General features: G+C 35.0%; 1 protein-coding gene across 1 annotated transcript; it reads right to left on the bottom strand.

Moving 5' to 3' along the window:
- Nucleotides 1-5,723: 5,723 nt before the first annotated feature.
- Nucleotides 5,724-21,513, bottom strand: LOC142341202 (uncharacterized). The gene is made up of 5 exons (XM_075392121.1): nucleotides 21,376-21,513; nucleotides 20,418-20,736; nucleotides 19,609-19,751; nucleotides 12,227-12,332; nucleotides 5,724-6,146 (listed from the first exon to the last, which is right to left on the bottom strand). The coding sequence occupies exons 2-5, from the start codon at nucleotides 20,713-20,715 to the stop codon at nucleotides 5,794-5,796; spliced, it is 900 nt and encodes a 299-aa protein (XP_075248236.1). The 5' UTR covers nucleotides 20,716-20,736; nucleotides 21,376-21,513; the 3' UTR covers nucleotides 5,724-5,793.
- Between the last annotated feature and the right edge of the window lie 1,734 nt (nucleotides 21,514-23,247).

The raw sequence follows: 23,247 nt of genomic DNA, 5'->3' as shown, positions 1-23,247 counted from the left end.
ACACAGAAACTTTGTCATCACCAAAAAAACCACGTAGAGCAGGTGACGTGGGAATTGTTTGGCGACCAAACCTGGTGGAAACCGTTCAATCAACTGCTGAGCAAATTCCCGAAGAAATATTAATCGCCAATCATCGGAACTGTATAACTTCCTGATCTGCGAGCTTGGGTCTTAGCAGATCAGAAGAACAGACGCCCGAAGAAGACGTCATTAAAATTTGAAACGATTTTATAATTTAGTTCGTATTCCGGTTAGTCCGTCGTTCTTATTTCACCATTAGTCAAGAGTTAAAATTTCCCGCTTCAAGTTGCTTTTTAATCAGTTGATTAGTTTTTCACACTTTGTGATCTGACACGTCTGTTGACCTGATTCCATTTGTTTACTACCACTTCATTTTTATTCTTCTTAGTTCTTAATTCAAAATCAGTTGCTTCATTCTCTTTTATTCAGCGCCGCCAAATCATATATACAAACTAATGCGCATTTTGCAAAGCGAAATCCATCTCACGGTAAAAGTGTATACTCTCACGGTGAAGCGTATGGCAATTAAGTACTGTACGAAAAAACCACTTACTTGAAAAAATCCGAGAGAGACGCAAGATCCGAGAATAGACCCAAGACCACTTCTCCTCCAGATTACGATTATTTGGAATATAAACGGGAAGTTAGCATGTCCGTATTTGAGGCAGAAAATCGAAAAATTTAAAAGTCTTTGATTCAGACTAGCTATCTAAATCTCAAACTTATTGTGAATCTTTAAATTTAAGTTCGTTCCTTTGCATATTCATTAATTTGTGACACATTTCCAGTTTTAATTCCGTTCATTTCATTTCGTTGCATATTAATTAAATTGTCACTCATTCATGGCACATTTCCAGCTCAATTTCACTTTAAACTTATAGTAATCTTATTTATTGTATTCATCTTCCAAATTTGTTAATTTTAGTGGAAACCTACCACAAATACGTTAACAATTTCTACATGAGCTTTTCTTTTAAGCCTTACAATCTCCACCAGTTGATATCAAATGAAATAAACCTTATTTACTATTTATCGCTATTTATGACGACCACCAAATTTTAATTTTTTTATCTGACTTATCGAATGGATTAACACAATGCTATAAGCACCTATTTTAGAAAATAAATTCGCTTGAGGATCCAAAAATGACAAACTTAGTGAAAAAAGCCGTGAGTTCTCTAATAAATTAGGAATTTTGACGCATTTTTGCAGTTCAAATGCATTATGAATCTCTAAAAAAAAACTGTGATATCATTTTCAATGGTTTTACTATTATTGCAGCATTAAAAATATTTATTATTACAAAAAATTAAATTACAAACAAGAAAACAGGGCCACATTGCTTAAAACAACGGCAAAAAAGGTTATCTATTTGCTTGATTCTGACAAAAACACCCTTCAACTTCAAAAAACCGTTCAATGAAAGCAGCGCACGATTAAAAAAACTGTCTTAAGAAGAGTTTTTCTTAAGAATTAGTTCAGATGACAAACTCATTCAGGTTCGCTATTAGGTCAAACGCCTTCTGAACCAATACTTCTTCCGCTAAAAAGACCTCAAGAAAATCAATCCTCCTCTTCGAGATTCGTTCGAGAGCAATTGAAAACTTCCTGAGAATTGGTCTGACAAACAGACGGTCAGAAGAAAAAAAATTTATTCTGAAGTATGTCCTAAGAAGACCTACAGTTTTAAAAAAATACGTATGAACTCTTTCTTAGCTAAGACACGATTGGGTGTTGTTGATGTAGTTGGGGATGAGATTTCACCTTTATAATTGGTTTCAACTAAAAGTCCAAACAATTTTTTCATCCCGAACATAGAAAGATGGTGCTCGTAACCGTGCGTTAGAAACAGATTAAGAGTAACATTGTTTGAGAGCAATTAAAATGAATCCGTAAAAAAAATGTAAAAAGTTTTCTGTATTACGCGTCTACTAGTTAGTTTAAATCTCTTTCTTCATCCTCTTCGCCACGTAGAACAATCATGCACGATTTGCAAAATAACCAATTAGTTTCAGAAAAACCAGAAAATGATCTTGAATCACAAGAAATAGTTGTCATATACAATTGAACTGCTTTACCTAAACGATTATTACCAGGGGCTTCAAAAAAGGTTTATGAAGGTTTTCTTACAATTTTACGAAATCATTTCTTTTGACATTTAGCACCGAGTTATGCCAACGAAGTCAAAAGGCTTTCAATTCGGGGTGAGAACTTTTGAGCTTGTAAAAAATAATTGGTCAAACGTGAAAAAACTGCTTAGAAAGTGGAATGAGGGAAGGGAATCTGTCGGAAAATTTTAAGGTGATCAACAAGCCTTTAATAGTTGCAACAAATTTTTTTAAAGAGCAATCAAAAACAAACTCGTGTACAATCAGCTTTATGTTTTTTCAGGGTTTTTCAAGGTTTTTTCCAGCAAAAATTATTTCTGATGTCATTAAATTGTAGCGTTCCGCAGAGAAAAGTTTATGTCGCCAGAAAAAGTTATCACTCTTTCACTCTTTTAACGCACATACTGATTTGAAATTTGAAATACATCGCGAAGAGCTAACATAGCTGGCAGATTGCCAGAAAATAGCCGCAATAGATTCGTAGATCGGCCGTCTAAAAAAAAACGGTAAAAAAGACGGACCAAAAAAATTGGTCTTTTCATTGAGGGCTGATCTGTTATATTTTGATTAAAAATATATATAAGTTATTGCTGCTTCTATTAGCTGATCTCTAATAACCTTCATTTAGAGTGACACACACCCATTCGACCTTATCTCTTTGAATTAAATTAAATTAAAGTCAATTTCAAAGTGAGGAAGTCAATTTTGAGAGTGAGGTAAGTCAAGTGTGACCAAAAATTTAATCACGCGCATGAACAAAAAAACTCGCTCCACTAAGAGCGAAAAATGACGTCACACATGCAATTCACTTGAAATTGCATGAACGAATGAACAAAAAGTGGCAGTGACGTCATATGGTCGTAACAAAAATCATGACGGCGAAATAAAAAACATAGCCGGAAGAATTCCGGAAGCGACTCGAAGCACCAAAACGTCACAAAAAGCTGAAGCCATTACCTTTTGTATTAAACCACTAACTCATTACCTCCGCGGGTCTGATCTAAAGATCGGTAAAATTTAAACCACTGTCACCAAGAGGAAGAAAACGCAACAAAGTTTTATTATTGAAAACGTTTGGTAACGTTAAGAAGTCTGAAATTTTTAGGATGATCAAAAAACTGATAGCCTGACAAAGCTGACAGGGCCATCAATTGCCCTCAGATAATTAATAATTCTAATCTCAAAAAGATCGCGAAAGCAAACGGCAGATAAAAACTTTTCAAAAAAAGACAGGAAAGTCAAAATTATTCAAAACAGAGTGCTCAAACTTAAGAATCAGAGAACCCCTACAATTAGATTTTAAATCACGGCTATTAAGACAACAATAATACATGATTCTTCCTTGTTGTATATATGCTAGACAACATGATTTCATACTAATTCAAAAATTAAATTAACCATAGAAAAACAAAAGCAACAGAATAATATTCAAAGGCAAACAATCGTCTAAAAACAATACCAAGCCCGGAGAAAATTGCAATAAATAGTAATAAGTCGAAATGTTGGAAAAGACTCTCTAGCAAACTCCCAGTACTGCCTTATTTTGAATTAAATCAATTGCAAACCGAAGAAACCAAGATCTGAGAAAAATCTGAATTCATTCAATTTTTTAACAACTGAAAAAATCAATATAACGAACACAAAAGTAGGTGGCAGGACATAACTAGAATGATACAAACGAGAATGTGGAGAATACGGACACAATGTTAGGAACACCGTAACAAAAAGACCAATTCTTGATTTTTGAAAGTTAAAAATCGAATTGAAAAAAATCAAGAAAAACGAGTATATTTCATTGATCAGCATTCGAGACATAGAAAAGACAACGAGTTATTCGAGACAAAAATAAAAATCCTACTTGCTGAACAGAATAAAACAATAAAAAGCAGAATTCAGACATACGAAACAATGAAACATTCTGCAAAAAAGTGGTCAAAAAATATTTAAGACTGCATTTATGAAAAAAATTTATCTGTTTTTTCAAAAACTTAACACCAAAAAATGATTGATTTTTTATTGAAACGAAATTAAAGTCCCTCGTGTTCCCCAAAATACCATTTCTAGTATATAAAACTACGAAAATCAGATTAGCAAATGTACAATTTTATGAAATAAAACTACATCGAGGTAGAAAGAGGCATTGAGTATATGAATTATCAAAGGGAAGTTGCCATATTAACTGATTTTTGACAAAAAACAGCTAAAAAATCCAAAAATGGAGAAATTAATAGAAAAAAAAGCCAAAAATCAACTAAAAAATCAAGAAATATGTGCCAGTTTTGCATTTGAAACGCAATTTCAGGCTATGCAAAAAACTGTGCTATCAATTTCCGGGGTTTACATTTCAACATAGCATCAATTAAAAATTATTTCTACAAAAAACCAAATTACAAGCAAAAAAACGGCCACTTAGACGAAAAACGGCTAAAAACGGTTATCTATATGTGCCATTCAGTCAAAAACTACTTTTCAATGTCAAAAAGTCATTCACTAAACGCAGCGCATGATCAAAAAACTTCTCTCGCTCAGAAAAAATTAGTTCACACTGCAATTTTACTCGCTTTCGCTTTTAGGTCAAAACATTGTCTGAACGAATAGTACTTCCGGTAAAAAAAAACCTTAAGGAAACCAATGCTCCTCTTCGGGTCGTAAAAAAACCAAGAGAAGGCCAATAATAGCCCCAGCTATTGCTGTGCGGCTATTAATAATGAAAATCTTTTACTTCCACCGCAAAAATTTAATCCTCGGTTTTCTATTTAAGCTGCAGGAATATTTTATATTTTTATTTGTGCTACCTTCAAATAGAAAAAGTAGAAATGAATGACTTTAAGCCGGTAAAAATGACAGTAAGCACTTTACTCGAAAAAATTGTAGTAGAATTTGTTTTCTACTTGTCGGGATTTCGTCTATATTGGACAAAACTCTATAAATGGACATCTCTAGTTGCTCCAAAACTGAAAAGAAAATAGTACAGCCCAAATATTTAATTCAAAGAGAGATCTCAACAAATTATCTCAACAAAACAGTATTATTTTGCAAAATCAACAAACATTTAACGGAACTTTAAAATAAGAAATCACTGGATCTAAAGATATAAATTATTTGAAATTCAGCTCTTATATGCATTCTACATACAAGGGATTATGGAGCTACTGCACTACAGGAGCCCCCCACGCCCCCACCCACAACCCCAACATTAAAAAAGTTGGTAGTGCTTGCGACATTTTAATGAATGCAAATATGTAATTTGTTAGAAAGCCTTAATTTGTTAGGAAATATATCAGATTAGAATATCATAATTCTAATCTAATCGGATTCGATTAGAATTATGATATTTGACCCAGTATTTGATTTTGACTACAAGCATCAAAATGTGATCTGAAATTGTCAACCCTGAAATTTTTGCACTTTTTCTACTTGAAAGAATGCATTCTTTCTATGTAACTCTTACAAGATCTTGTTAGATCAATTTCTCTGGATCTGAACTGATCCATTATTAAAAGTTTAGAATACAAGATAACGTCAGGAAGTATTGTTGGACTTGGGAAAAGTAGAAGTGAGGGAGGAGGGGGCGGGGGTGGTGGGGGGGGGGGGGTCTCGGTACTTTCTGTAGCTCCACGTCATAAGCGCATTTTGTGTCTTTCTGCCAATTTTTTTCCTACAACTACTTGTCTCCGCCCTCTTTTCCTTCATATTTTTTGCTCCATTTGTCTTTTTTGGGTCCTTTCTTGATGACGTTACAAGCCGCACAGACCAAAAGAATCAACAGTATTATGATACACACAAATATAGCACAACCGATACCCATTACAATTCCGAGAAAGTTTTTAATCTTCTTGGCCAGTCCCTCGTCCGGGGGATTTTTCTTGCATTGGTCAAAGGTAGTTTTGTGTTCGTTAACAAGTTTTTGTAAGGCATTGAACGAATTGAATTTGTCATTTTTGATGGTATCAGTGAGGTCCTTCACGTCGTCCAAGCCAGCGCAGCAAGTTAGAGGATAGTCGAAATTGTAGTCTTCTAAAAATAATCAATATGGGATATTTTCATCTTGCTTACTTTCTTTTATCTTTACTTAGTTTGCTGAGAGATTCGCTAAGGCCTTAATTTTTGTTGTAAAGTAGAGTTAGGGTTAGAAATAATAACGTAAACTGGCTATACTAAAACATAACAGACTAATGTCGGGCGAATCGCTCTCAAACGACCGGTGAACAGTTAGCTCCATCAGTAGGTAGCCACGGTTTAGTGAGGCTAGCTTTAGCTTAAATGAAGGGACTTGAGATGAACTCAGCGGGGGGGGGGGGGGGGGGGCAACGGTGGAATGGGATCTTTGGCTGCATGGCCATACGGCCCGACCGATGTGCAGGAGTGGGGACTGGGGGGGCTGATGAGGGGTTTCGATTTCTAAGATTGACCCTACACACCATAAGTAAAAGTCTCCAAAACAGTTAATCACTTACTAGGAGACTAGTGAGCTGAAAGGCTATAAGAGAACTTAATGCCCACTGGGCGCTACCTCTTTATCCCATTTCTGAGAACAAAAAGTCTAATGGGTTGGACAACAACCGTTCAAGCGAAAAATTGCATTAAAAAACCATTGTAATTGCTGCAATCATCGTTTGAGACGAATAAAATCCGATTTACTAAAAAGTGCTGGTTAAATCATTTGTGATAGAAACAATCCACTAAAACTCAGCGTTAATGAGGGTAAAAGAAGATGACACCATACCGCATAACAGCAGCTGATGTGCGGCATTAACTAAAAGAGTTAAGGAAAGAGAGAGAGAGAAAGAGAGAGAGAGAGAAAGAGAGATCGCGAGAGAGAGAGAGAGAGAGAGAGAGAGAGAGAGCAAAAGAGAGATCGCGAGAGAGAGAGAGAGAGAGAGAGAGAGAGAGAGAGATAAAACGTGAATAAGAAACAGAAGGAAAAAATTCCAACAGACAAAGAGAGAAAATAAGAGCTAGGAATTTTTTTTCGTGATGAGATTCGACTCTAGTTTTGCAACTTCTTGTTTTCTAGCCTTGTTATTAATCAAATCAAATAGAAAAAAATTGAAAAATGCAAAATTCAGTAGAAAAATTTCCATATAATGCAGTGAAAAAAGTTCAAGACCATTTTCTTTTTCTGGAGCTCTGTCATGTAATCCTTTTGCCTGACCTGAAGAGTTTCGTTTGCCAGTGATGATCGTTAAACTCAGAAAAACGAGTTACACTGAAATTTTTTTTAAAACTTGCCAAAAAATGTTATATAAATATCTTCAGAACCATCTCATTGTATCAAGACACTATCCAGTATCCCCATTTCAAGAATTATTTAGTTTCATTTGCTCAAATATCCATTAACTCAGAACATGATAGTTTTTTTCCAAAAATTTGAAAAAAGTTAAAATTTATCAAAAATTGCAAAAACTCAACACATTAAATTGTTGATAACCATTCCATTGAACTCCAGAAACTATGCAGCAGCTTAGTATTAAACTTTGGAGGAGGTGTCTGGGCCCCTGGTGCCAGATAAAATTTGAAACAAATCAAAAATTTAAACATAACCGACTAACATCGGGCAAATTGCTCTCAAACAACCGGCGAGCGGTTGGTTTCGTCAGTAGTAGTAGTTAGCCATGGTTTAGTTAGTCTAACTTCAGACTCATTGGACTCGGCAACTTTTAGTTTTCTACCCTTGCTAGTAAACAAATCCAATAAAAGCAGTTACTTTGAAATTTTGCAAAATGTTGCAGAACTTAAAATAAAAGCTTCCAGACTTCGCAGTGAAAAGTTCAAAAAGATATTTTGTATTCAGGATTTATGCCAAGGATTGAAAAGTTTCATTGGCCTGCAATGGTTGTTAAACTCAGAAAAGGACAAAAATATTTAAAAAAATTATGACAACAATCGCAAATTTTAACAAAATCCTGCTAAAATTCAAGACATTATAATCTTCAAAACCCTTTTAGTGTTTCAAGAGACTAACCAGTATCCCTATTTCAACCTTTAAATAGTTTCACTGGCTCATAAGGATCCATAAATTTGGAATGTGACAATGATTTTCCGAAAATTTCAAAAAAAAAATCAAATTTTATCGAAAAATTGGTTAAACTGTAGTTATTAAAATATTGATAATCATTCCATTAACTCTAGAAATTATTGAACAGTTTATCATCAAGCCTTAGAGAAGGTCGCTAACACCCTGGTGGAAAAAATTATAAAAATTTAAAAAAAAAACTTGAAAAATTGCATTTTTTTTTTAAAAAATGCTGATAATAAAATCAAAAAACTTTCCTTTACAACTAGATGCTATGCAGTAACCTATAATCGAAACGAAGGGGAGCTTCTGGGGCTCTTAAAGCTGAAGAAACCTAAATTTATGGCAACAAAATTTCAAAAAATTTGAATGAAAATTGCAAGTTGCATAAATTACTGCAAAAATTTCGTATAAAAAAAAGAAAACTAATCATAAGCCAAAAAAATTTTCCCGCAACTTATTATCAAACCCTAAGGGAGATTTTTTGTTAGACAGAAGAGCCTGAAAAACGACAATAAATGGAAAAAAAATAGAAAATCGGCAGTTTTGTAAAAAAAAAAATTGAGAAAAATCGTGTTGTTGAAATCTTGAATTTCATGTCATTCAGAAACTGTAGAGTAACCTATTGTTAAACCCTAGAGGAGGCTCCTTGGCTCTTGAGGCTGGAGAATCCTAAAAAATTTGCAAAAAACTTGAAAATGCTAGTTTTCTAAAAAAAAAATGCTAAAATTTGTCATTAAAAAATTGAAAGCAATTGAATGGCAAATGAAAAATTTTCAAGGCTTATAATCAAACCCCTCAGGACGATTTCTGGCAACTGCATGTGGAAAATTGTCTAAGAGAATAAAAGTCTAAAAAATGAAAAAATTGGCACGTTTTTTCAAAAGGATGCTAAAATTCGTAATGTTGCAATGTTGAAACCTTTCAACTACCACTAGAGACTATGCAGTAACCTTTTTTCAAACTATATAGGAGATTCCTCGGCTCTTGAGGCCGGAAAAAATTGACAAATGGCAAGTTACATAAAAAAAATTGCTAACATTTGTCAGATTAAAAAATTGAAAGCTATTTCATGGTGAAAAAAATTTTTTTCAGTAACTTATTATCAAACCGCTAAGGATGTTATTTGTCACCTGTGTCAGGAAAGACGTGAATAATTAAAAATAAATGAATAAAAGTTAAAAAAATTTGCACGTTTTTTGTCAAAAAGATGCTAACATTCATGATATTAAAATGTTGAATCCATTCCACTACCACTAGAAACTATGCAGTAAATTATTGTAAAACCCTAGAGGAGGTTCTTTGACATCTGGGGTTGAAAAACTCAGAAAATGACACATTTTCAAAAATCTTGAAAGAGATGTGAAAATTAGTATAAAATTTCGTGTTTTTTGCGATCGGTTGTTCGTCAGAAGCCACGGGGGGATGTGCACCGGGGGCTGCTGGGTAGGGAGAGGTGGGCGGGCAACAGTGGGGTGGGGGCAACAGCGTGGTGGAGAGATGGGGACAAAGGTGGGGGATCAACAGTGGTGGTGTCTTCAACCTCCAAGAACCACCCTCCACACATAAGTATAGGTTAGAGTTTCAGCTGAAACAGAGCTGAAAGGCTCTAAGAGCACTTAATCCCCGCTGGGCGCCACCTGTTTACCCCATTTTTGAGGACGAAAAGTCAAAAGCGTCAGACAAAAAATGGGTCGAGCGAAAGATGGCATCAAAAAAGAAACTGACAGGACTAAAATATTTGCTACCAATTTCGTTTGAGAACAATATAAAAAATTTTTGAAAAAATTGCGAATATTGTAGAAAGATGAAAAAGGTCGTGATATTAAAATCTTCAAAAACATTCTATTACATCTTAAAGCTATGAAATAACCTATTATCAAACTCTGGAGGAGGTCCCTTGGCTCTTGAAGCTAGTGAAACCCAAAAAAAATCAAGAAAACTTGAAACGAAATAGCAATTTTGCCAAAAAACTCTATAATTCGTCATGTTGAAATCTTGAAAAATAACTTACAACATCGAGAAAGTATGTATTAAAACCTAGATGAGGTTCCTTGGCTCTTGAGTCTAGTAAAACATAAAAACAAAAGTTTTTTGTGATATTAAAAAAGTGAAAACTAATCCATGCACATAAGAAAATTTTTTCAGTAACTTATTGACCAACCGTATTATCTCTTGCGACTGACCGTTATGAAATATAACCTGCCTCAATTTTAGTCTGGTCTACCAAAAAATTTAAACATAGCCGGCAGACTGCCGGAAAATAGCCGTGATAGACGCTTATGTCCTTCCATGAATTGAAAGAACTAAAGCATTAAGATTGACAGATCGACCACCAGTCTTTTAATAGACCACTAAACTTTTTGGGTTAAAGCCGGACTGTCAGTTTTGTGACACCTAGGCCTTGAAGGAAAAAGCCCGAAAAAAGCTTTTTCAAAAATTATATTCGTAATCAAAAACTCAAGACTAATAATCAAGAATGAGGGCATATAAGTTTGGCACCACTTAGATGCACACTATTAACTAGTAAATGCTCATAATATTTGGAGTTGCATAAGTTCAGAAGTCATTTATTGAGTGATGCAAGTCACGCAATTGGCCTAAAAGCAAAAATGACGTCGCGAAAACAAATTTTAACCGCAAGACAGTAGAGGTCAATGAAGTCACTGAAAAAATCAATTTCAAGAAGTCAGGTCACGTAAGAATTATCGATGGAGACGACGGGTTAAAAAAAACACGGTGTCCTCAATAATAGCCGCTATCGCTTCGCGGCTATTAAAGATGACTTAAAAACACCAAAAATTTGCAACCTTTTGGGCTCAAAACTCCTAAAATGACCTTTTAACTACGGTTTTCACAGTAGCTTCACCACATTAAGCACTTGAAGGACTAATAAACGCGGCTAAGGGCCTCTAATCAAACCTAATGCCTGCTTGGTGCTACCAGTTTATCTTGTTTTTCTGGAGTTTTGAAGTCAAATGAGTCAGACGAAAAATCGGTCAAGCGAAATATCGTATAAAATAAAGACCAACAGGACTAATACAAAACCCAACTACGTGAGCAAATAAAAAGGTTGAGGCAAATTTACCTGAACAGTGTGCAGGTAAAGCTTTGTGCAGGCAAAATTTACCTGCAAAATTTTTCCCGAAACTGCTTACCTGTACAATATTCAGGTAAATTACCTGCAACTTTTTTGTGCTTTTGATGCATAAATGTGAAGCAAAAATTTTCATGGAAAAATAAGCGTGAAAAAAATAATTTGTAGTTTGTCTCTTCAGATATGAAAGACGATTCCATGACGTTTCCCAATGATTTTTCCAAAGCTGGAAAGAAACGAACCGTAGTTTCAGATTTTTTATCTTTAAACTAGTTTTATAACACTTTTAAAGTTTCTTGAATTTTTACCTGTACGAATTCTTAAATTGAAATTAGCTGATTTTGTAGGTAAATTTACTTGCACGTTTTTAAAAACGTAATGTGAAATCGATTTTATTTTAGCAACAAGCTGTACTTCGGAGAGCAGTCGAGATCACTCAAAAATTTAGAACGAACTCGTGAAAAAGTCACTTGAGAAGTCGAAGAATACTCTAGAAGAAAAACGCAAAGTGGTCAAGCAAAAATATGCATAAAAAGTCCAACACGTTTACAGTAATTGCTACCAACTTCGCTCGAGATCAATTAATAAGTTAATGTATCTTAAAAAGTCAGATGTATCTTAAACTATGAGGCCAAGAATTTTCAACAGTGATTGTTTTTTTTTAAACTTAATTCATGGCATGACAATTTGATAAATGAACTTGTTCTTATCAAAAATTAAACAAAATAACCGAATAATGTCGGGCGAATTGTATACACGCTATTCGCTGGATTCTAATTTTAAGTTGAGTTGCTTTCGTTTCTGTCCGTCAAAATCGGACATTTCGAAAGCAGTCTAAGCTGTTTGAACGAGAATAAATATGGTTTAAAATTTTGCATTTTCACGCCTTTGTGGAAATCAAAATATATCCGCTAGGTCCGGTGCGCGGGGGGGGGGGGGGGGGGTGTTGACAAAAGAGTGGCGTTTTGTACAGAGTATACTAACTGAGACTGTTGCGCTTTTTATCTTTCTTCGTTTTCTGCCACTCAGGAGTCTTCTGTCCATCATTGTAGTCTTGCGAACCATCCACTCCACACGCACCAAACACAATCTAAAGTCAACACATTAAAATTTTGAAAAATTTATATCTGAGTTAAATGCGCGGACCGATTTAAATTTTTCCATATATGGTCATCCATGGCACCATGAACGTTTATGGCCATATATATGGTTGCCAAGAAACCATGAACTTGAAATTTTTTCAAAGTTTCAACCGAGACTTTTCACCACCAGAATACGTCAGAGGCACTTATTTCACGCTTTTTCAGCCTCAAGTTTGAAATTTCGTGTGGTCAGGTATATGGTTGCCAAGTTTTCTTGGTCACCATATATGGCTTGGATATGGTTGCCAAGATTTATTTATGGTGGTCAACCCGGGTGGGCACGCTTTAGGCTGCAGCATATTTTAAAAGTTCTTTTTTCGTATTTTTGAGTATTTTAGGCAGTTTTTTGGCTTTCTTTCGGAATTTTTTTGGATGTTAATCTTGCAAGATCATGAGAGAAAATCGTGCAAGACTATGCAATTTTTGTGCAAAATTCTTACATTATCGTGCAAGATTGACATTCTATTAAGACTCGGGACCCCTAGGATGCTGCACACTTAGAATTGTGCAGAAAAACAATTTTACTAATTGAATTTCATCAATCAGAGCTGATTTAAAACAATTAACGGCTCCGGGTTCTTTTCAGTTTCATTCTGTCAAAAATTATTTTTCAGCAAAAAAAATTGAGGCAGTAATGCAATTGTAAAGTTTCATAATAATTGCCAATATATGCATTTATTACTGTTCAATAGTGATGAATGCATTGGAATCACAAATGAAACATAGCTGGCAGATTGCCACAAAATAGCCGCAATAGATTCGTAGATCGCCCGTCTAAAAAAACAGTAAAAAAGACAGACCAAAAAAATTCGTCTTTTCATTGAAGGCTGACCTGTTATAATTTGATTAAAAATCTGTAACATAACCGACTAACGTCGGGCGAATTGCTCTCAAACGATCGGCGAGCGGTTGGCTTCCTCAACAGCGAGCCACGGTTTAGTTTCCTCAGGGCGCTACCTCATTATGCCGTTTCTGAATACGAATGTCAAATGAGTCAGACGAAAAATCCGCGAAGAGAAAAATTGCATAAAAGACAAACAGGATTAATACATTTGCTACAAATTGCTTTTGAGAGCAATTAACAATGGTTTCCTAAAAGTGCATATTAGATCATATATGATAAACAACAATTCAACTATAACTCATTGATCAGAGATGGTGACATTACGCCAAATAACAGCAGCTGAAGTGCGGAATCAACAAAAAGATAAAACGTGAATGACAAAGAGAAGGAAAGGAACCCCAACCGAAAGGGAGAGAAGGAGACAGAAATATCTTTCATGATTGGATTCGACACTGCAACTTCTAGTTTTCTAACCTTGTTAATAAATAAATAATATAGAAAAAAAAGATGAAAAAGGCAAAATCAACAGAAACTTTTGAAAGAGTTTTGAACTCCGCAATAAAAAAATCAAAACCATTTTTGTCGTTAAACTCAGAAAAGGACAAAAAATATTGAAAAAATTTGGAAATTGCAAATTTTAAAAAATCTTGCTAAAATTCAAGACATTAATATCTTAAAAACCATTTCATTGTCTCAAGAGACTGTCCAGTGTCCCTGTTGCAAGCCTGAAATAGTTTTACTGGCTCGTAAAGATCCATAAAATTTGCCAAAAATTTGAAAAGTTTAAATTTTAAAACGAAAAGTTTTCAAGCTTTTAAACATTACTAAAATTAGACCTTTAAAAAATGGTGATCACAATCCCATTAACTCTAGAAAAAAGGCAGCCGCTATTTATCAAAATTTGGAGGTCCCAGGGCCTCTGTTGCAGCAAAAAATTGCAAATAATTTTGAAAAATTGCTTATATTCATGATATTAAAATCTTGAAGAACATTTCATTGCCATCTATAAACTATGCAGTAACATATTATTGAACCCCACAAAAAATTCTGCGGCCCTTGTGGCTAGAGAAACTTAAAAAATGACAAAAAATTCCAAAAACTTTGAAAAAATTGCAAGTTTTAAAAAAAATTGCTAAAATTTGATATTAAAAATTTGAAAATTAATCGATGACCAACAAAATTTTTAAATCACTTACTATCAAAACCAAACGGAGATTTTTTTGACCCTTGAGGCTCAACAAATCTTAATAATGACTATAAATGTAAAAATAGGGAAAATGCAAAAAATATCAAAATTATGCTAAAATTCGTGATGCAAAGATATTGCACGAACTTCCATTTAATCTAAAAATTATTCAGAAACTTAATATCAAACCCTAGAGAGAGTTCCTTGTTTCTTAAGGCTGAAAAAGCTAAAAAACGGCAAAAAAATTCAAAAAAAAACATGAAAAGCAAGTTTTATCAAAAATTTGCTAAAATTTGTGACATTAAAATGTTGGAAAGATATTCAATTACCATTAAAAATTTGTCAGTAACCTATTATTAAACCCCATAGGATGTTTTCTGGCCCCTGGGTCTAGAAAGACCAGAAAAAAGAAAAAAAATGTCAAAAAATTTTAAAAAAAATTGCACGTTTTGTCAGAGAAATGCTAAAATTCGTGATGGAAAAACGTCGAAACCATTACATTACCACTATAAACTACGCGTAGTAACCTATTTTTAGAACGTTGAGGAGGTTCCTTGACACCTAGGGCTGATAAAAATCAAAAAAATGTCAAAAATTTTCAAAAAGCTTGAAAAAAATTGCAAAATTTCATAAACTTGCGTTTTTAGCAAGCGGTTATTCGTCAGTAGCTGGCCACGGGGGGCTGATTGGGGGGCAACACCGGGGTGGGCTGGCAACAGCACACTGGGTGGATGGGGGCAATAGGGGGGTCAACAGTGGGGGTGTCTTCAACCTCTAAGAACCGCCCTTCACACCATGTGTATAAGTATGAGTCTCCAAAATAGTTTGAGCTGAAACAGAGCTGACAGACCCTAAGAGCACTTAATGTCCGCTGGGTGCTACCTGTTTATCCCGTCTTGAGGACGAAAAGTCAAAAGCGTCAGACAAAAATCGGTCAAACAAAAAGTCGCATAAAAAAAGACCAACAGGACTAATATAATTGCAACAAACTTCGTTTGAGAGCAATAAATAAATTATTGATGCCTCTATTAGCTGATCTCAAATAAAATTAATTTAGAGTGACACACACCCATTTGACCTTATCTCTTTGAATTAATGTAAATAAAAGTCAATTTCAAAGTGAGGAAGTTATTTTCGAGAGTGAGGTAAGTCAAGTGTGACCAAAAAATTAATCACGCGCATGAACAAAAAATTCGCTCCACTAAGAGCAAAAAATGGCGTGACACATGCAATTCAGTTGAAATTGCATGAACGAAGGAACAAAAAGTGGCTGTGACGTCATATGGTCGTAACAAAAATCACAACGGCGAAATAAAAAAACATAGCAGGACAAGTCCTGACGTACAATTCAAAGAATTTTCATTGACTAAACAGAATAACCAGACCAAGAATGGACTATGACTGATTTGAGAAAACCATTTATAAAAAAATCAGATCAAAAAATAAGGAAAAAAACCAAAAAATCAATGTCAAATTGCCGCATGTGAAGAGAAAAAAACCATTAGCGAGAAATGAAAATTTATTTCAAACAAAAAACTAGGCCTAGAATGAGCTTTGAATGGATTGGGAAAACCATTTAGAAAAAATCCAATCCAAAAAATTGAAAAAACAGTAAAAATCAGAGTGAAATTGCCGCATGTGAACAAAAAACAACTACCAAGAAACCGAATTTTTGTTCAAACACCATTTTCGCACTCTACTTTAAAAATAGAGCAAAACAAATTCACGCCGCAAAACCACTCGCTTTTTCTCTCCACTTCTTGTTTTGGCGTGACCAAAATCACTACTCCAATTTGACTTCAAAAATCATGAAAATGTGTGAACAGATCTTAAAAAAAGACAGCGCCCCAAAACAATTCAAATTCTATGAATTGTAAAAATTTTTTGAATTGTAAAAAACCACGAGAAGGCCAATAATAGCCCCAGCTATCGCTGTGCGGCTATTAATAAATAAAATAAATTAAATAAAATCACAAATAAAATAGACAAGACAATCGGTTTATGTTGGATCAGTTCGTTGTTATTGTGAAATTTTAATAGAAAAAAAGTGAACAGTTTTCTCGCAATGATTCTTTAACAGACACATACAGATGCACGAACTTTTGTAAAACTTTTGGATGACACTTTCAACGGGTCCTCAATGAAGTTTGCTAGAATCGAGTAATTATAGTTGAGGCAAAAAATCGGTTCAACAAGTCATATTTAAGAGGTCTGAAAACTTTTAATTTATGAATTGAATACAATAAGCTCAGTCAAAAAATTTTAAATCATCTTTAGCCATTTCGGGAACAATTTTGGGTTGACTTGAATACCTGAAGAAGATTAGTGGCAATGGACTCCTTGTTGGTGGCGTACTCCGACTGGTATTTGAGGAGGAGGTCAGCTAGTTGACCTTCTAGTTTCACAATTGCAATTGCAAACACAATTATCCACCCAATGAACAGCGCTATCATTGCTAAAAATTCAAACTTCAATTTAGATTTCCAATCTACCTGAATGACAAACAATCAAATGAATAAATATATTTAAAAGGACACCTTTCTAGAACCTAGTACGCTCGTTATTAAAACAAAATCGCGAAATTGTATTCTTAGCTGCGTGCTTTCATATTCATATTCATATTTGCGCTCTTCAAAAACCAGCGGTTTACCGTGACCAATTTTTTTTTAAATTTATTTTATTTAATTTTGTGGTGGTAATGTCTAGGTTCCTTTAAAATTGGAAAAAAAAACTGATTGTACAACTTCACGAAGATAATCATCAGAAAAAATGCATATTTACCATGAAAAGAAAAGCTATTGAAAACTTTAACTTTGTTAAAGATCGTAAAATTTGATTATTGTCAATATCGTTTTTTCGAAAAGCCTCGTCCAGGTTGAGGTCCAGGCCGAAATCGTCTCTGATCAGACCGTCCAAGACTGAAGCGACTTCTGGTCAGACATGTTCCAGACCATTGTCCAGACTAAATTATGCTAAAATTCGTGATGCAAAGATATTGCACGAACTTCCATTTAATCTAAAAATTATTCAGAAACTTAATATCAAACCCTAGAGAGGGTTCCTTGTTTCTTAAGGCTGAAAAAGCTAAAAAACGGCAAAAAAATTCAAAAAAAAACATGAAAAGCAAGTTTTATCAAAAATTTGCTAAAATTTGTGACTTTAAAATGTTGGAAAGATATTCAATTACCATTAAAAATTTGTCAGTAACCTATTATTAAACCCCATAGGATGTTTTCTGGCCCCTGGGTCTAGAAAGACCTGAAAAAAGAAAAAAAATGTCAAAAAATTTTAAAAAAATTGCACGTTTTGTCAGAGAAATGCTAAAATTCGTGATGGAAAAACGTCGAAACCATTACATTACCACTAGAAACTACGCGTAGTAACCTATTTTTAGAACGTAGAGGAGGTTCCTTGACACCTAGGGCTGATAAAAATCAAAAAAATGTCAAAAATTTTCAAAAAGCTTGAAAAAATTGCAAAATTTCATAAACTTGCGTTTTTTTTGCAAGCGGTTATTCGTCAGTAGCTGGCCACGGGGGGGGGGGGGGGGGGGGGGGGGGGGGCTGATTGGTGGGCAACACCGGGGTGGGCTGGCAACAGCACACTGGGGGGATTGGGGCAATAGGGGGGTCAACAGTGAGGGTGTCTTCAACCTCTGAGAAACGCCCTTCACACCATGTGTATAAGTATGAGTCTCCAAAATAGTTTGAGCTGAAACAGAGCTGACAGACCCTAAGAGCACTTAATGTCCGCTGGGTGCTACCTGTTTATCTCGTTTTTGAGGACGAAAAGTCAAAAGCGTCAGACAAAAATCGGTCAAACGAAAAGTCGCATAAAAAAAGACCAAGAGGACTAATATAATTGCAACAAACTTCGTTTGAGAGCAATAAATAAATTATTGATGCCTCTATTAGCTGATCTCAAATAAAATTCATTTAGAGTGACACACACCCATTTGACCTTTTCTCTTTGAATTAAAGTAAACAAAAGTCAATTTCAAAGTGAGGAAGTTATTTTCGAGAGTGAGGTAAGTCAAGTGTGACCAAAAAATTAATCACGCGCATGAACAAAAAAATTCGCTCCACTAAGAGCGAAAAATGGCGTGACACATGCAATTCAGTTGAAATTGCATGAACGAAGGAACAAAAAGTGGCTGTGACGTCATATGGTCGTAACAAAAATCACGACGGCGAAATAAAAAAACATAGCAGGACAAGTCCTGACGTACAATTCAAAGAATTTTCATTGACTAAACAGAATAACCAGACCAAGAATGGACTATGACTGATTTGAGAAAACCATTTATAAAAAAATCAGATCAAAAAATAGGAAAAAAACCAAAAAATCAATGTCAAATTGCCGCATGTGAAGAGAAAAAAACCATTAGCGAGAAATGAAAATTTATTTCAAACAAAAAACTAGGCCTAGAATGAGCTTTGAATGGATTGGGAAAACCATTTAGAAAAAATGCAATCCAAACAATTGAAAAAACAGTAAAAATCAGAGTGAAATTGCCGCATGTGAACAAAAAACCACTACCAAGAAACCGAATTTTTGTTCAAACACCATTTTCGCACTCTACTTTAAAAATAGAGCAAAACAAATTCACGCCGCAAAACCACTCGCTTTTTCGCTCCACTTCTTGTTTCGGCGTGACCAAAATCACTACTCCAATTTGACTTCAAAAATCATGAAAATGTGTGAACAGATCTTAAAAAAAGACAGCGCCCCAAAACAATTCAAATTCTATGAATTGTAAAAATTTTTTGAATTGTAAAAAACCACGAGAAGGCCAATAATAGCCCCAGCTATCGCTGTGCGGCTATTAATAAATATAATAAATTAAATAAAATCACAAATAAAATAGACAAGACAATCGGTTTATGTTGGATCAGTTCGTTGTTATTGTGAAATTTTAATAGAAAAAAAGTGAACAGTTTTCTCGCAATGATTCTTTAACAGACACATACAGATGCACGAACTTTTGTAAAACTTTTGGATGACACTTTCAACGGGTCCTCAATGAAGTTTGCTAGAATCGAGTAATTATAGTTGAGGCAAAAAATCGGTTCAACAAGTCATATTTAAGAGGTCTGAAAACTTTTAATTTATGAATTGAATACAATAAGCTCAGTCAAAAAATTTTAAATCATCTTTAGCCATTTCGGGAACAATTTTGGGTTGACTTGAATACCTGAAGAAGATTAGTGGCAATGGACTCCTTGTTGGTGGCGTACTCCGACTGGTATTTCAGGAGGAGGTCACCTAGTTGACCTTCTAGTTTCACAATTGCAATTGCAAACACAATTATCCACCCAATGAACAGCGCTATCATTGCTAAAAATTTAAACTTCAATTTAGATTACCAATCTACCTGAATGACAAACAATCAAATAATTAAATATATTTAAAAGGACACTTTTCTAGAACCTAGTACGCTCGTTATTAAAACAAAATCGCGAAATTGTATTCTTAGCTGCGTGCTTTCATATTCTAAGCAGTTGGCGCTCTTCAAAAACAAGCGGTTTACCGTGACCAATTTCTTTTTAAATTTATTTCATTTAATTTTGTGGTGGTAATGTCTAGGTTCCTCTAAAATTGGAAAAAAAATTGATTGTACAACTTCACGAAGATAATCATCAGAAAAAATGCATATTTACCATGAAAAGAAAAGCTATTGAAAACTTTAACTTTGTTAAAGATCGTAAAAATTGATTATTGTCAATATCCTTTTTTTGAAAAGCCTCGTCTATAGTTTGAGGTCCACACCGAAATCGTCTCTGATCAGACCGTGCCAGACAGGCGACTTCTGGTCAGACAAGTTCCAGACCATTGTCCAGACTAGAATGCGTTTGGAGCATTTTCCAGACCACGTAATTCGAGCGCATCGTACGCATATACCATCAAAGACGGTGTGATTAGAAGTCACATCGGTCTGGCTACCTCGAACTGGCCGCCGATAATTTGGCAGTAATTGGAACCAAAAATGTAACAAAAACTCACCAATTTTTATGATGATTACCAAAATTGCATAAACTGTCATACAGCATTTCTGGCAACAGCAACACGCAACAATTCCAATTATACAGACCACTGCAAGTCCCCCAAAAATCCCATAAGCAACATAGTAGATGGTGTCGACATCTTTCGCTTTCAACTCAAGACCCGGAACCCCTTGGAGAATGTCCAGTTTGTTGGTCGAGTGTGCCCAAATTGTAAAGCTGAATGCAACCACGCATAATAATAGGGCTACCAAGTTCACGACGAAAATGCAACATAGAGATATCGGTTTGTTGCACATTTTTCTATACCACGTTGTTTACTAAGCATCAGAAGCAAGTTAGCACCCTAAAGTTTTACCCTGTTTGTTTTTATACCAAGTTATTCTTTTTTATGCGAAGTAAAAATCTAATAGATCTATTCTGTCCCCCCCCCCAGTGTGTTCTATGAGACCCAATTACAAATTATATGTTGTTATATAGCACGTTACTATGTAGGAAAATAGCACGTGGGGGGGGGGGGTCATAAAAAATTTATGCTCAAAGCTGGGGGGGGGGGGGGGGGGGGGGGTTTAGTTTTTATACGAAGTAAAAAATCTAATTTTGGTTTTTGACAATAGGATATCTGGTTATAGTTAGTCTTACGTTTAAGTCAAAACCACACCTAGACAAGGTCACTAGCTTAGTGAATGACCATCGCATTTGGATCTATTCTGTTTTGGACCCCCCATTGTTTTTTACGCCCCCCAGTTACAAATTATAAGTTGTTATATAGCACGTTACTATGTAAAAAATAGCACGTGAGCCCGGGGGCGTAAAAATATGAGTCCACTAAGCTGGGGTGGGGGGGGGCAAAACAGAATAGATCCTTGCATTTTTTTTAAATAAGTGATTTCAAATTGGAGTAACTTTGCGTCAAAAATTAGATTTTTACTTTGTAAAAGTATAGGGTGCTAATTTGCTTGAATATTCTGTAAATTTCAAAGTTTATAAATTGCAGTTAATACAACCAAATACAGAACAGTTTCTGGGTAAAAGGCACAAAAAAGGCTGTTGATAAAGGTCAGCTGATCATCCACAGGTGTCAATTTCGGGTTGAAATAATTAGGAAAGCTTGAATGAATTTTGATTTTGATGAATTAATTCAGCATGAAAAAATGACAGAGAAAAGAAATGTTTTTGGCGGTTATCATTGAAACGTTTTTTGAACAAAAGTGAGAAGTCAAATATCGCTCGAAACAGGTTTTGATCATAAAATCAAGCGAAGTTTGTCTGTTCTCGTGAAAACTCTTTTTAGAATATTTTCAACACGGGTTGTCACTTCTTAGTAATCATACGGGGATCATACATGACGTCAGACACAATGACAAACGGGGTATCCACTAAAAAAATGTATTGAAAAAACATCAGTCGTTGCTTTCAAAGTTTATTTTGAAATGCTTCATTCTGTATTTATTTAAAAAAAGTTTTGCTCTACTTACAAGTGTTTCGAGAATAACTGAGTTTGGTCAGAAAAATGTCAATATCAATAGATTTTAGCATTGAACACAGTTTTCGAAAGCAAATAATTTTCTGTTTCTAATTGTTTTACATCCACCAGTTTTCAACCTTCCCATAATCATTGCTTTGGCATATTACATCAGTTGCTGCATTTTACCTGTTTAGCTGTTACATTTCCCCCTCGCAGGTGCAGATTTCGGAAAAAAACTGCTTCGCTTATGTGCTGCAATAAGTTTGATACTCGTTTTTAATCTTAAAAAAAAAAACTAATTTTTTTTGCTGAGCCATGATGATTTTTTTTTTCAAAAGGATAATTTATAGGGCAAGAAGGCCCGGTTATGTGCGTTTACCCATAATGATCCGACCCCTCTTATTCTAAATTTGGCTGATTTATGTACCAGAGGAAGCAAAGATAGGAATCTTCGAAATTCTTTCGCAGTAATTGATTCTAAGTAATTTATAATAACTGGATGGATTCGAAAGGAATCTCTGACATGTATAACAGTGATATTGATAACAGACAAATTGGGATAGAAGGGATAAACTGGAGCTGATTAAAAAGTTGGGTTGAAAACTGAAATAGACACTAATGCAATTGTGCAAAAAAAACATTTTACCAAGGAAAACCTGATTTTGGTAGCGCAAAAAATGAGCACGCAAACCTAGCCGCCAAGCTGAAGAAGGCATCAAGACCCAGGTTGAGGTTCAGACCCAAATTGGTTTATGATCAGACCCAGTCGAGCGCACACTCGAGTGTTCCCAGACCGAAATTACAGGGTCTGGACGGAAGTTCGAGCGCACTACAGTCTGGACCATGGTCTGGAGATGGTCTGATCAGAGGTCAATTTGGTCTGAAAAGTCTGATCAGAGGCAATTTCGAGCGCAATTGGGTCTGATCATAACCTCTTCGAGTGCACTTTGGTCTGATCAGAAATGTGTTCGAAAGCAATTGGGTCTGATCAGGGACCATTTCGAGCGCCTTATTTTTTTTCATTTTTTTGTTTTTTTTTACTGAGAGATGTTGGCTCTGCCAAGAGGCAACAATAAAGCAGCGTTCTGATCAGAGACTTATCTAAAGTCTGATAGCTGTGATCAGAAAAATGAGTCCAGCTGATATCAGAGGCCGGTCCCCTTCACAGGAAATTTTGATCAACTCGAGACCACGATCTTTTTTCTGTAAAGCTGCCGAAACTCATCCATCGAGTTATACTTTGACTACGCGTTGTTAGACGTTTGAAACACAAATGGAGGAAGACGAAGGAGTAAAAACATAGCAGAAACGAGTCAAGAAACACTACCCTATCAAATGGAAAAACTAATGAACTTGCTATCAA

The sequence above is a fragment of the Convolutriloba macropyga genome, chromosome 6 (assembly GCF_964194025.1).
Source record: "Convolutriloba macropyga chromosome 6, txConMacr16.3, whole genome shotgun sequence".
In the NCBI taxonomy this organism is placed as follows: domain Eukaryota; kingdom Metazoa; phylum Xenacoelomorpha; order Acoela; family Convolutidae; genus Convolutriloba; species Convolutriloba macropyga.
Note: the sequence above shows the minus strand (reverse complement) of the source record. Positions and strands in the feature narration are given on the sequence as shown.